Source organism: Gobius niger, assembly GCF_951799975.1.
Source record: "Gobius niger genome assembly, chromosome: 20".
NCBI classification, from domain to species: domain Eukaryota; kingdom Metazoa; phylum Chordata; class Actinopteri; order Gobiiformes; family Gobiidae; genus Gobius; species Gobius niger.
The window spans coordinates 25,593,938-25,606,809 of record NC_136871.1 but is presented as its reverse complement, the minus strand read 5'-3'; the positions used below and the strand labels follow the sequence as shown (position 1 = coordinate 25,606,809).

The window sequence follows — 12,872 nt, the reverse complement described above, 5'->3', positions numbered from 1 at the left end:
ACAAAAAAAAAGCTGAGGAGAAACGGCGCTACAGCCCGTGTTGTCACTCACTGGGGGCGTCACAGTCCACGCAGAAGCTGTTTCCTTTGGCGTTGCGGATGGCCTGGAGAACCACAGCGTCGCTCTGACTGTTCCTGCGATGCTGAAAAACAAGTGTTAAAAATACACATCAAGTTAACACAAAGTTTTGAAGTGTGGTTTTGGTACAGCTCTTTCAAGCGTCTACAGTGGCGCAGATGGTAGAACAGATCATCTCATGGTCAGAAGGTCGGGGGTTTGAATCCCGCCTCCTCAAGGTGCACACTATTGTTGTGTGACTCATTTCTTTTATGTAAATAATGGGTCATAGAAGAGGGGGAAGGAACTGCAAACCTACTTATTCTCTTCGCAAGTACTTGAATCAGTCTAAATGTAAGATGATGTATGTTTAAACCATGATTTTTGTTTTGAAAGAATTTCATTTTAGAATCACATTTGACATTTACAGTGATTTACAGTGGCGGCACGGTAGCACAGCAGTTAACTTTACTGATATTGAATTGACTTTGACTCTGATTCTGCTTTGGATGGCAGTGGATTCCCAAATCAAACTGCTGGACCTCTTAATAATCTGGCTTTCTGTCTTCAACAGTCAGATTTCCAAACCATGGTACCAAAGAAAAGGATAGAACCGAGTCTATAAAAGCACAATAAAACAAGGTGAGCATGTGTGGGCTGATTTTAAACAACAAACGTAGCAAAAATATGTGCTGCACAACTTTCAAATGCCAATATTTACATTACTGCACCTTACATCATCTTCTAATTGCACAAGTGTTATTTGGCATATTCAAAATCAACCCCGACATTGACCTTGTTTAACCTCAGACATAACTGAGTTGAATTTATGACTGTGTGCATTTAATATATTCTCAGCACGCCGCCGCTTTTAAGGCCATTAAAAGGCAAGCAATAAGCAATAAAATGTAAATGGATTTGAACAGGTGCCAGTAGGTGAGCGCTGCATTATCTAATGCCTAAACCCGAGCAAAAGAGCACTATCTACAGTAGAAGTGCATTTCGGGACGCAAGATGAGGAAATATTCAAAGTACAGAGCTGAGAAGTATGAAGTTACAGATACAGAGGTGAGCCACAACATTGTTAGCACTTGTCCCTTACGCTACAAGCCCGACCGTAATCTCCAATTAACAACGTTTTTATTTAAAAAGGAACAACAGTCTAATTTCCATTGATATGTGCAGCAACACATAGACTGAACGATGCAACATACACACAGTACAACCACTTACACCGCGTTCCAAATTATTATGCAAATTGTATTTTAGTGTCAAAAAAGTTTTTCAATGATACTCATGGTCGGTATTGTGTCTCAGGGCTCTCTGAATCACTGACATCAATCTCAGACGCCTGTGATGATTATTTGTCAGGTAAGTCCAGTTAAGGGAAAAACTACTGAAAAAGGACGTTCCACATTATTAAGCAGATCATCATTTTCAAGCCATCAGCGAGAGAAAAAGGATCTCTCGCTGATGAAAAGCATGAAATAGTCGAATGCCTTGGTCTAGGTATGAAAGAAAACCTTCGATATTTCATGAGAGATTAAGCTTAATCATCATACTGATAAGGGATTTGTGGCTGAATCAGAGCACACACGGGTTTGGGCAGATAAAGGCACAACAAGGACGGTTTTAGCCAGACAAATACATCAGATGCCGTGTTTGTGGTCTTACCTTGTTCTTGCTGCTCTCACACAGCTGCAGACTGGCTAAGATCTGGCTCTCTATGGCCTGCACCCACGCGTCACGCTCCTCCATGCTCTGGGCCTCGAAGTGCCACGTTTGACCGGTACTCGACACGACCAGGAAGTCAAAGTTATCCTCGTCTGAGAGAAACAGGGGAGGAAAGGGAGACTCATTCTTAATCATTTATTTATGGGGGGGGGGGGAATAGAGAAAAATGGAAGGAAAAGGAAGAGCAAGATTTTTTTTTACAGAAATAAAGATGAAAGTTATTTTATACAATGTGTCAGTCGCTCAATGTTTCAACAATGTTTGTATCAATGGCACCGTAATAAAGTTGAGTGCTTCAACATAGAAGAAAAATTGCAACATTAAAGGCCCTTTACCCAAGGTTTTTTTTTTGTTCTATTGGTGGATTAAAGTTACTTTTATCCTTAAGAATACTACACCAGTGATTTTTTTTTAATCACTGGTGAGATAGCAGCTAGTTGTTGTTTAAAAATGTTGGAGATACATGTAAGTTTGGACCTGAAGCAACTGTGTGAAAAATGTCCACGTTCATTGTTTGTAAACAACAAAAATCAGGTATAGAACCTTCAATGGCGAGGAAACGTCATAATAATGTGGTCAAAAGTTGATTTTGTATGAAATGTCCCCTTTGAAATGATACTGTGTCATTATGTTCTAAAAGTTTTACAAAACCTTATTTGTGAAATGTGATTCTCTGCACAAAAAAGGCCCCACAAGGTAAAACCTGGGACTTTTTGGATGTGAGGTAAAAGATCTGAGCACTTTGGCACAAATGGTAACCACTTTTTATAATAACAAGACTGTAAAGTATTTGTAAAGCTCTGGTACACACTGTATTGAATTGAACATTTTATTTTGAGCCATATAAACAAAACTATACAGTGTTCAAGAACAAATACAGAGGCAAGGGTACATGCCATATACCCAGATCTTTACCTTTACATACAACATACTTCCTTTGCCCCATAACTGGCCAACAAAATAATAATACATTTTAGCTTGAAAAGGAGTGGTAAGAAGACAAACTTATTTACTTCCACCTCCATTCATATAATCTAAATAATTTAAATAAAGCTTCTCTTTTGCCTAAATGATGAAGTATTGAAGCTTTACAACAGCTTAATAGTGTGTAGTTATGGCAAAGCGTTACCAAATTAAAGGAACAGGCCCCCTTTTTTCCCATACTGAGATATGTTCTTATCTGAGCTTAGACGAGTCGATGCGTAACTGTCTGGTCATTGTCTCAGTCACGCACAGCGACCAAAGATGTTGTTAGCATTTGGCCTCTCCCAGTATATTCCTATAGCTCCAAACGGGGGTGAAGTTGGACGCTACTGCGCTCCTCTACGGGCACGCACAAAGACCAGACAGGTACGTATCAACTCGTCTAAGCAAAAATAACAAAATAACCAAGTTGGCGTTTTAACTTTGCCTGTGTTATTCCCAAACAACGTCTATATTGTTATTCGAAGTGTGGGTTGCAAGCAGGGAAGGCTCCCGAAACTCCAATGAATTTTAAGCAGGCAGTTTGCATAAATACAGTAGTGCTGATGGATATATGTCAGTGGAGGTATACGTGCCGCAGCAGGCGTGAGCGGAGATGTATTGGATTATTCTTACCTGTCTTACTGACGTTCCTTAAGCTGCCGAAGCTCTTGAGTTTCCACATTTTGCGCTTGGCTGCAAAGGGAGATGAGAAATGTCAATAAGCCTGAAGAGGGATCAGACGCCGTTACATCAGCCACAAAGGAATATGTCAACAACACACTCCGACAATAGCGCTGGCGGCCATCTTTAATCCCACTGACTATTGCTCTATAAAAAGAATCCGTCTCTGGGGGTTTCAATTGGATTTTTAGAAAAGGATACATGAGGATGGCTTTAACTGTGTATTAATGCTTCTGAATGGACAGACTGTATGACTAATCAGAAATCAGTTCTAGGATTCTTTTTTTTTTTCCAAAGATACAGTACATTTATTAAAGGGGACATATTATGCAAACTCTTTTGTGAGCATTTAAGCCGGTGATGGTTATTTTCCTGTGTGGTTCGGAGACTTGGAGTGGTTTTCCACAAATGTCGGAGGAATCCTCTGCCCTGCCTTTGTGTGTGCGGTGCTCTGGAAATCTCCGTTTGCACCTATATATGTCCCCGCCCCACTATACCTGCTCTCATGTACATTATGTTTCAGTGCGCTCATGATGTCTCCCATCCAGATATTGTAAAAGGAATTTTTAAAAAAAGAAAAAACTGCTGGAACATACTTTGCTTTTTTTTCCCTGCAGTTGTGCAAACATTTACCAGCTCATTTTAATTTCTGGATTATTACTATGTCTCCACAAGGAAAATGTTTCTTTGAATGTCAAGGAGAAGCCTAATTTTCAAGTTTCCAGGCGATAGCATCAGTGGATCTACTGGAGTTTAGCTGTGGTGACGATCACTTTTTACCGATAAACTTTATATATATTTTTTTTGTTTAAGCCTTATTTAACCAGGAAAGTCCCATTGAGATTAAAACACTCTTTTTCATGGAAGTCCTGGCCAAGAGGCAGCAAAGGAGTTACAAATTACATACAATTGTACATCCATGTAGAAGGAGCAGAGAGGACAACAGGATGGAACAGCGAGCAACAAATGATCATATGCTTCGTAAACAAGGACCATAGATGTAGCACTTAGTAATTCTATTTCTGCATGGCCTTTATCAGCAGCTAAATAACCGCTAATGACATCAATAACGTCATGTACATTGATGTAGTTTACGTGAATTATGATTGTAAAAGCATTTCATAATAGCTTATTAGGTGTTAGTACCACTGTAAATACTAGCACAGGGATGCCATTGATACAGCCACTAGTAACTAGCTGGTCAGTTGGTAGACCAAAAGGCTGGCAGCTTGAACCCCCATTACTGGGACCCGTCCAGACTTTTGGTCCACTTGATAAGACAGCAGAATTGATGAGATTTTTTAATTATTTTTTGCGGTTTTATCATACAGTTGCTGTCTCGTCATGTTGCTCCTGTAAGCGTTAAGCCTTTCTAGTTCTATTTACATCCTCTCTCACGGATTGATTCACATTACAGTCTGAACACATTACCGTCCGCCTGTCCGATGGTGTCTCCTTTCTGGTTCATGCTCTTCTTCCGCCTGTGTTTCTTGCGGTCGGTCAGGGGGGATCCTGAGCCCATGTCTTTGGTGGACGAGGAGCTGGACACTCCCTCAACTGCAGAGTCTGGACACAGGTGAAGCAAGAAAAGAAAAGAAAGTCTGACTTGCACATTTGCTTCAGTAATATCAGGAAATTCTATTCATTGTTGTGTATAGTTGGCAAGAAAATTGGGGTTCTTGAATTTGTGACCTGCAGTGTCTAGTCTAGTCTGTGGTTATGATCTCTGACTGTGTGCAGAACCCCTCACCGACGCTGTGGGCATGGTTGGACACGTTGGAGCCACACCTCTGCACCCCCCGGTTGTTCCTCAGAAACAGAGCGCTGCCCAGCTCCATCTCCTCCATCTGGAGCAGACTACTGGCCGTCAGCGGTACTGCAGCACAGATAAAAAGAGTATTTGAAGCTTTCATACCTCCCGAGATGCTTTTGCCCCTCTGTCATGGCTTGCTCTTGCTTCGGTTTTGCACAATACAGATCTTTCTTTGAGACTGACCTGGCCCGAGCCCCTCCGGTCCCTGCGGATCCTTTGTTTTCCCGTTGAGTCCAGCCCCTGATGCAGGTCCCGGCCCCGGTCCGGTCTGAGGCACGGCTCGAGGGGGGCGTTTCCCGGGGACCTTCACCGTGACGCGCAGCAGGTCCATCTCCTTCCCCGGAGCGTTCAGCATGTAATCCTGACACAACCGGGGAGACAAGAACGGCTTAACCAAATGTAAATAACTTCATGATTATGTTCTACAAAGTTAAGCCTGGGACACACTAGCGGATTTACCATGTTACAGTGTTGTTCTCTCATCAACAACAGATCTGGAGTTGTGTTTTAATCTTTGGATCTTCTCCAGAGGCTAAGCTTAACAGAAAGCTCCTGCTGTTTCCAAAAAGCTCCTCCTGAGGTCCTGCATTTCCAGGATATGCTTTCCTCACTTGCTAAGATTAATCCTCCCATTGCAAAGTAAAGAGAGAGGCAAATCAGGCTATAACTTCTGAAGTGTGTCCAAGGCAGCTGAGCAAAGGAAAATGCTAACAGATCTTCAGAAAACTCTTGAAAAACATAACATAATAGAGGAAACAGTATGAAGACCCTTTCCAGAATAAAAGACTCACATTCACACTGGCGTGATACGACAGGATCCCGTCACTGGTCAAAGTCACGTACTTCTTCTTCCACTCTTTATTCAGAGAGTTCCCGCTGCGCTTCAGTAAGATGCCCTGGTCAGGGACGACAAATGGACAGAATTTGGAAAAGAAACAGTGGGCTATATAATCAAAGGCTAGAACAGAAGGGACGGTCGATGAAAGATGTGGCCATGGCAGTTAATAGTACACCAAGGACATTTGCCTTTTTTAATATAAAATAAAAATATGCTGAGCTTTTCTTCTGGGTCTTAGGTAGTGTAACGCTGTGGTTGTTCTTCTCTCCCTCACATCATCCAAAGGACAGCTATTCTCAAGGTCAAAAACAACTTTAGAGATCAACAAAGTGTCTCAGTCTCTTCCAGACACGACAACTGCTGAGCTGCCTTGGTTTGATTCGCAAACTTTTTTTTTCCGTTTAACTTCCTTAAACTCCAGACGGTCAGATTTGCCCTGGAGCTGGACTCCACCACCGGCATGGCAACGCGAGCACGCCACATGAACGCCGAGGGAACATGGAGAAAGAACTGTACTGACTTTCAGACAAAATATTGATCTATTTCAAGCAGCTGCGGGTCCATCTGAGAGACATTGCTGACACTGATATAAACGGTATTAACATGCTACAGGTCGTGTGGGTTGTTTCAATCCAAAGTAAGAAATGTAATTTCATTTTTCTCTTAATACGTCACTATATTGACCTAACTGTTGGCAGACTGTGTTGAATGTTTCTCATAAACTCAGTGCTTTGGTGCATAATGAGATAGAGAGCGGCACGGTGGCGCAGCGGTTAGCGCTCACGGCTCACAGCTAGAAGGTCCCGGGTTCGATTCCCACCTGGACGGGGCCTTTCTGTGTGGAGTTTGCATGTACTCCCCGTGTCTGCATAGGTTTCCTCCGGGTAGTCCGGTTTCCCCTACCACTAAAAACATGTGCATGTACATGTCCCCTCTGGGGCCAGGACTACCCTGAAAAAGAGATTCTTAATCTCAGTGGGACTATGCTGGTTAAAGGTCAATAGAATAGAGAAAGAGCTACGACTTCAATGGAGAGGAAGCAGCACAATCCGGAAAACATGTACAACAGGTTCCCCACTGGGGCCAGGACTCCCTTGAACAAGAAATTCCTAATCTCAGATTTTCCTGGTTAAGTAAAGGTCAAATAAAAAAACAAATACAAATGGAAAGAAGTCAGGACCAAACAGTCAGTAAGGGTTAATACAATACAATACAATGTTTTTACGCGTACGTTTACATGAAACGCTTTCCAGAAACATGAGATATTCAAACAAACAAACACATAGACCAACAGAGAGTTCGTCTATGGGTCAGTCACTTTTTCGCAGGTGCTCTTCAAGGATCCAGGTACAACATTTGCTCCAATTTTAATGAATAAAAATGCGAGAATTGTGTTGAACTTACTTTTAGTTTATCTACTACATTCCTACTGCACAGTTTCACAACATGTTGGATAGACACAATGCCACATAACAGCGTTGTGAGGTAACACCGGTTGTATTTTTGGTGTTTCATAACATTTCACAGCACTCAATTCAATAGAAAAAGTCAATAACATCTCAAAATGTCTCTGCTTTGGAGGTTTCTCTCAGATTTCACACATTTTGTTGCCTCAGCCAAAACACCTACTACCTCCATCTCGTCACCGGGTCAATGTCAACAGTTATTTTGATGGCGCTGCCGCTGCGTAGCCTGAGCATAAGCGTCGTTCCAGGCTTCGTAATCTCATATAAATAAACCTGCTGCGCCTCTCACCTGCTTTATGGGGATACAGCGCCCACTGCCCAGACTGCTGTCCGCACTGCGCCTGTTCGAGTCACTGCCTCGACGGCCCTGAAGAACAGAGGAGGAGCAGATTGACGACACGTTGTAATTACTGAAAAGCAAGCGATGTTGAAGAAAGGTCCCGTTCTCAAAGGTGACTGCGCAAGGGTTGGAAAAGTCAAATTATTATCAGTTGAAACAAAAGTGTGATTTTAAAATGGTCGCAATTAGCATCAACATAATGTCTGGTTATCGAGGTATGGAAGTGCATCTCATCTTTACTGTAAAAAACGTGTTCTCCCTCAGTTCTACGTACTCTCATATGTTTTATTGACAAAATGTATAGGAACCAAGCCACTTAATCAGCTTCAATAACCGTCCGGAAGAGGAACAAAAACCTGGCACAAGCTGCCTCTCGCTAAAAACACTACATTGATTCTGCTGCCAATACTAAGATTAAGCTTTAGCTTTAATGCCTCCCATCACGGAAAATAGCCTCTAATTTAAGTAAAAAGCAAACAGAACAAGATGGCGCCGTAAAAAATGCGGAGAGAACACATTTTATGGAGGCCAGTGATGTAAACTCATCTTTGTGTTTTATTTATAGGCTGCAACTGGACATTGTGACGGTTCTCTAACAAGGGTGATGGGCTTGTAGCAATAGTAGAAGTAGACGTAGTAGCAGTAGTAGTAGAAGTAGTAGTAGTAGTAGCCTTAAAAACATCACAACAGGCCGTAATCCTAATAATAATAATAATATCAGGAATCAAGGAATATCAATTTAAATTTGCACAAACACTCTTTGCAGTTTGGCCTTGTTACGGTAAAATTATATTTATTTAAAGCCTTACTTCACTGAGTTCGCCCGAGGCATTGACCATGAGGCGGAACCTTGAATTTATTGCACTGACTTATATACTGACTCGTATATTTTCATGTCTTTAAGGAGACAATTTACATTGCCAGGGACCACAGATGAAAAACAACCGTTTGGCCAATTCTGGTGCATTTACAGAAATGTTCGAATAATGTACAATCAAATGAAAGAAAGAATATACATAAAAAACAACTTATCAACAGGCGATCAAGGCCTGTGACCACTGGAGAAGGTCACATGACACACCCGGACCCTCCAATCAGCGACACTATAGCCACAGTTCAAATGATACCTTTTGGTGGGGCTTATGGAATCATTCGGAGGTGCCAAGGCAAATTCTAGTGGAAAGAAGCAGATACAAGACAACCATGCAACCAAGCAAGAAGCTAATGTTATGCTAGTACCAGCTAAAGTTGAGCTAACACCAGCTAAAGTTGAGCTAACACCAGCTAAAGTTGTGCTAACACCAGCTAAAGTTGGACTAACACACACCAGCTAAAGTTGTGCTAACAGCCTCTAAATGCTACGATCGGCCAAATCACCTTTTTCAACAGCGGTATGATGTTGTGAAATAGTAAATCCTTATGACCTGCATGTTAATAGTGAGGGCAGTCCTCTCTTTCGTTTGCCAATCAGAGGCCAGCATTTGTTCATGTCATGTTAGCCTTGGTTCAAACGCTTTGGCCACAGCTCGAGGTCGGCTCCAAAACTTCAGCCTGGTCAGCCCAGATTAGTCCTGGCCTGGGCAATGAAGACGCTCGCCTAACCGCCTAACACCCCGTATATGCCCCAAGGTATGCCCTGAATCACAGGGTAAAAAAAGAGTGGAAAACCTTGTAATAGCAGCAGTGTGATCATATATTTTGAATGCTGTTGTCATCTCTGCGCTGTTGCAGATTATATTACAACTCAGTGTCTTGCTGTTTTGTTGTTCCTTAGTCAATATTTAAAATGTCAAGTAAATGTTAATGAACTACTCTCGGCAATAAAGCAACACAGCTACACCAGATGATACAAGAAACATTGCGGGAAAAGGGGAGGAAAAGTCAGCATTTACCGCGAATCTTGGCGTCCTCCTGCGGGTGGCACTGCGGATGGAGCCAGGCGTGTCGGCTTTGACCGTTTTACAGATGTCTTTGTGGCTGATGACCGGCGTGGAGGGGAGAGAGGAGGAGTAGTCGCTGCTCTGGCCTCCGTTACTGGCCTGGGAGGGGAGCGAGAGCAGAAGATAATTGAGTTTATGAAGCAGATGATGGGAATCGTCTAAAGGCTGCAAGAACAACATGCTCACATAATTACAATTACCTATCGAAGAAGTGTAAAAAAGAGCGGGCAAAAATAAAGACCAAACCAGGATTAAAAGGAGGGCGATTCGTATATTTCAAAATGGCACTGAACAAGTTAATTCTGAGGAACACAATTTGTATTAAAAACTGGAAGATTCAAACGTCTGGCTGTGAGGAGGGCCCCGACACTCCTGCTTTCAAGAAGAAAGCAGTCATGTAGCCCCAATGCAAACTGTTTTTGGAAGAAAATGCTCCGAGCAAAAAAGACATCCCGTGCTTAAGCAGATGGCGCGTACCTGTCCGGGGAAGCCTCCGGACACAGGGGTGGAGCCTCCGGAGTGAGTGGGGGAGTTGGGCAGAGATTTGCAGGTCGCTGCCAAAAGCGCCGCCTGCTTCTTTGCCGCCATGATCTTCTGAGCGGCTGAGAGAGGAAAAACATTAGAACGACTCTCAACAGGGCAAATACTGGGTGTAAAAGACTCATCTCAAAAGATATAATTACCAAAGTAGCACACTTTTTTTCCCCTGATACAATGTGTGGTGGATATAACAAAAAAAGCAAGCAAAAAAACCTGCCATCAACCCATCAACATCCCCAAAATGTCTCTTTGCGGCGCTATTTTCTCACCATCGTTGAAGACTCGGTTGACGTTGAGCCCGTAGGTGGCGCAGGTCTCGTAGTAAGTGCATCTCCTCACGTCAGAGCACAGCTGCCTGGCCTTCACGTCGTCGATCACTCTGGGGTTACTGCTGCTGATTTTATCTACGAGAGAGAGAGAGAGAGAGAGAGAGAGAGAGAGAGAGAGAGAGAGAGAGAGAGAGAGAGAGAGAGAGAGAGAGAGAGAGAGAGAGAGAGAGAGAGAGAGAGAGAGAGAGAGAGAGAGGAGTGGGTGAGTACGCAACGTTTCAGAAAACATTTTAGCTTAAACAAAAGCATCAATGCACTAAAATAATGAGAAACTGACGGAACTTGGGCAAGCACGTCTAAAACGGATCTAAATACCACCCCCTTGTGGCTGGGGACCACTCCAAAAAGCTCACTGTTACGACTCTGTTACGACTCTCCCAAATATGACTTAAAATCCTGGCTCCAAAGAGTTTTATTTTGTCTAAAAAATGTGTTTCCTCCTGTGACAAGAATCATATATTTAACCACGCTGGGTTTTGTTCTCTGGATTTTAAAATTTTGAGCTTCTGGCATTGATAAACAGGCCCTGGTGAACTGTGGAGGCTCATAGCTTCCCACATTTTTGCCCTTTTTCAGAAGAACATGACCTGTAGGAGCAGCAAAGTGCAGCATCTTCCACACTTTAACCAGGGTTAAACTAAAGCGGGTCTAAACTAGTATGTTTAGCTGAAGTCAATCCTGGTGAGAAAATCCACTTTGGGCATCTCTTTAGTGCACCGCCGAACCCTGGTTTACATGCTTATGTGCCATATTAAGGTCTAATGGAAGCACATGAATTGAAAGAGAGTGTAAAAGGCATCCAAACATATATCCATATAGCAAGGGCTTCAAACAATGATTTTGAGTCCATATGCTCCCATTAGCCATTATTTTAGTTTATTAACAGTGGTAAGGAGCTGCAGTGGAGACTTACCCTGAGTTCCCACCACCACGAAGGCGATCTCGCTTATGGGCCGGTGCAGAGCGAGCTGGTGGTAGAATTTGTAAACGTCTTGAAAACTGGATTCATTCTCCAAACTGAAGACTAGGATCACAGCGTCCACCCAATTGGCAAACTGGAATGGAATCATGGTAAACTTGCCGCAAATGACCACAGTAAATCTGCATGTTGCTGGTTGATGTTATGACCCACCTGAGATCCCGGGAGCTCTGTCTCTTCTCTGATGAAGAGAACGTGACTCTGTCCATCCACCTGCACGTCCTTAACGTACTGACGCCCTACAAAATCAGGTCAAAAATGAATGAATGATAGTCGAAAAAACATACCTTTAATGTACTACTCAAACAAGGTGATCTAGTTTGGGATTTTTACATTGAACTACACTGACCGTCAGCGTTCTCCACAGCCAGGTAGCTCCCAGTCATGTGTCGATGAACGAGAGCTGATTTACCACTGCACAAACTGCCCAGAACTCCCTACACACACACACACAAACGGAAAGACAAGGTAGAATGGCTTTAGACCACATGTGTCAAACATGTGGCCCGCCTAATGATTTAATGGCCCTTTGTAGAGCATGTAAAAAAGAAAAAAAGTAAGTCTCTCGCCCATTCCTGTGTGGAGTTATGCTGGATTGAGCCAGAATGCTCAATCCAGCCACTGGGGGCAGCTTCCATTTGAAAAAGGAAACAATTCCACACATGTCCAGCAGAGGGCACTGACATAATAGGAGATCAGGACATAAACAACATATTAAAGCCATGTGGTAAATGGTTAGTCTGCCCCAGGGCATGGAGTGTGGAGTGAATTAAAGAGGGGGGGTTTTTTCAATCACATAGCACCAGTCTATATCACACTACAATGATGACCAAACCTTCTGTTGGTCTGTAAATGCAGTAAATTAGAATAACTGCCTTGTATAAAATGTCTCTCTCAAAATGGCTGTAGTGAATGTCTTGAAATAGGCCTCTGTCTCTTTAAGAACCTCTGACCCTTTCCGACACGCCCCCTCCACACGCTGTCTGTGGCATCAGTGGGGAGGGGGTTCTGCTGAGGAGCAGTGGTTGGTCACTCGGCTGGTGACGAAAGCTCGGAGGCGTCTCCAGGAGGTGGGGGCGTTCCTAGGAGGACTCAGGCAAAGCTATCCCTAAAATGGCCGCCATCAGAGTTTTTACAGATTACTCAAAAATACGTGAATGTGCCAAGGCAATACTTCAGGCATGTTTTT

General features: G+C 43.0%; 1 protein-coding gene across 1 annotated transcript in view; it reads right to left on the bottom strand.

Annotated features, from left to right (window-relative positions):
- LOC306980164 (arf-GAP with GTPase, ANK repeat and PH domain-containing protein 1-like) overlaps window positions 1–12,872 on the bottom strand; it is a 36,510-nt gene that overhangs the window by 7,479 nt on the left and 16,159 nt on the right. Inside the window, exons 6-19 of the mRNA XM_079579424.1 lie at window positions 12,033–12,120; window positions 11,837–11,922; window positions 11,618–11,759; window positions 10,645–10,779; window positions 10,313–10,437; window positions 9,788–9,934; window positions 7,845–7,922; window positions 6,043–6,147; window positions 5,435–5,612; window positions 5,189–5,314; window positions 4,870–5,004; window positions 3,391–3,450; window positions 1,732–1,883; window positions 52–142 (exon numbers count right to left, since the gene is read on the bottom strand). Coding sequence (XP_079435550.1) covers window positions 52–142; window positions 1,732–1,883; window positions 3,391–3,450; window positions 4,870–5,004; window positions 5,189–5,314; window positions 5,435–5,612; window positions 6,043–6,147; window positions 7,845–7,922; window positions 9,788–9,934; window positions 10,313–10,437; window positions 10,645–10,779; window positions 11,618–11,759; window positions 11,837–11,922; window positions 12,033–12,120 — 1,648 coding nt within the window. The remainder of the gene's footprint in view (window positions 1–51; window positions 143–1,731; window positions 1,884–3,390; window positions 3,451–4,869; window positions 5,005–5,188; window positions 5,315–5,434; window positions 5,613–6,042; window positions 6,148–7,844; window positions 7,923–9,787; window positions 9,935–10,312; window positions 10,438–10,644; window positions 10,780–11,617; window positions 11,760–11,836; window positions 11,923–12,032; window positions 12,121–12,872) is intronic.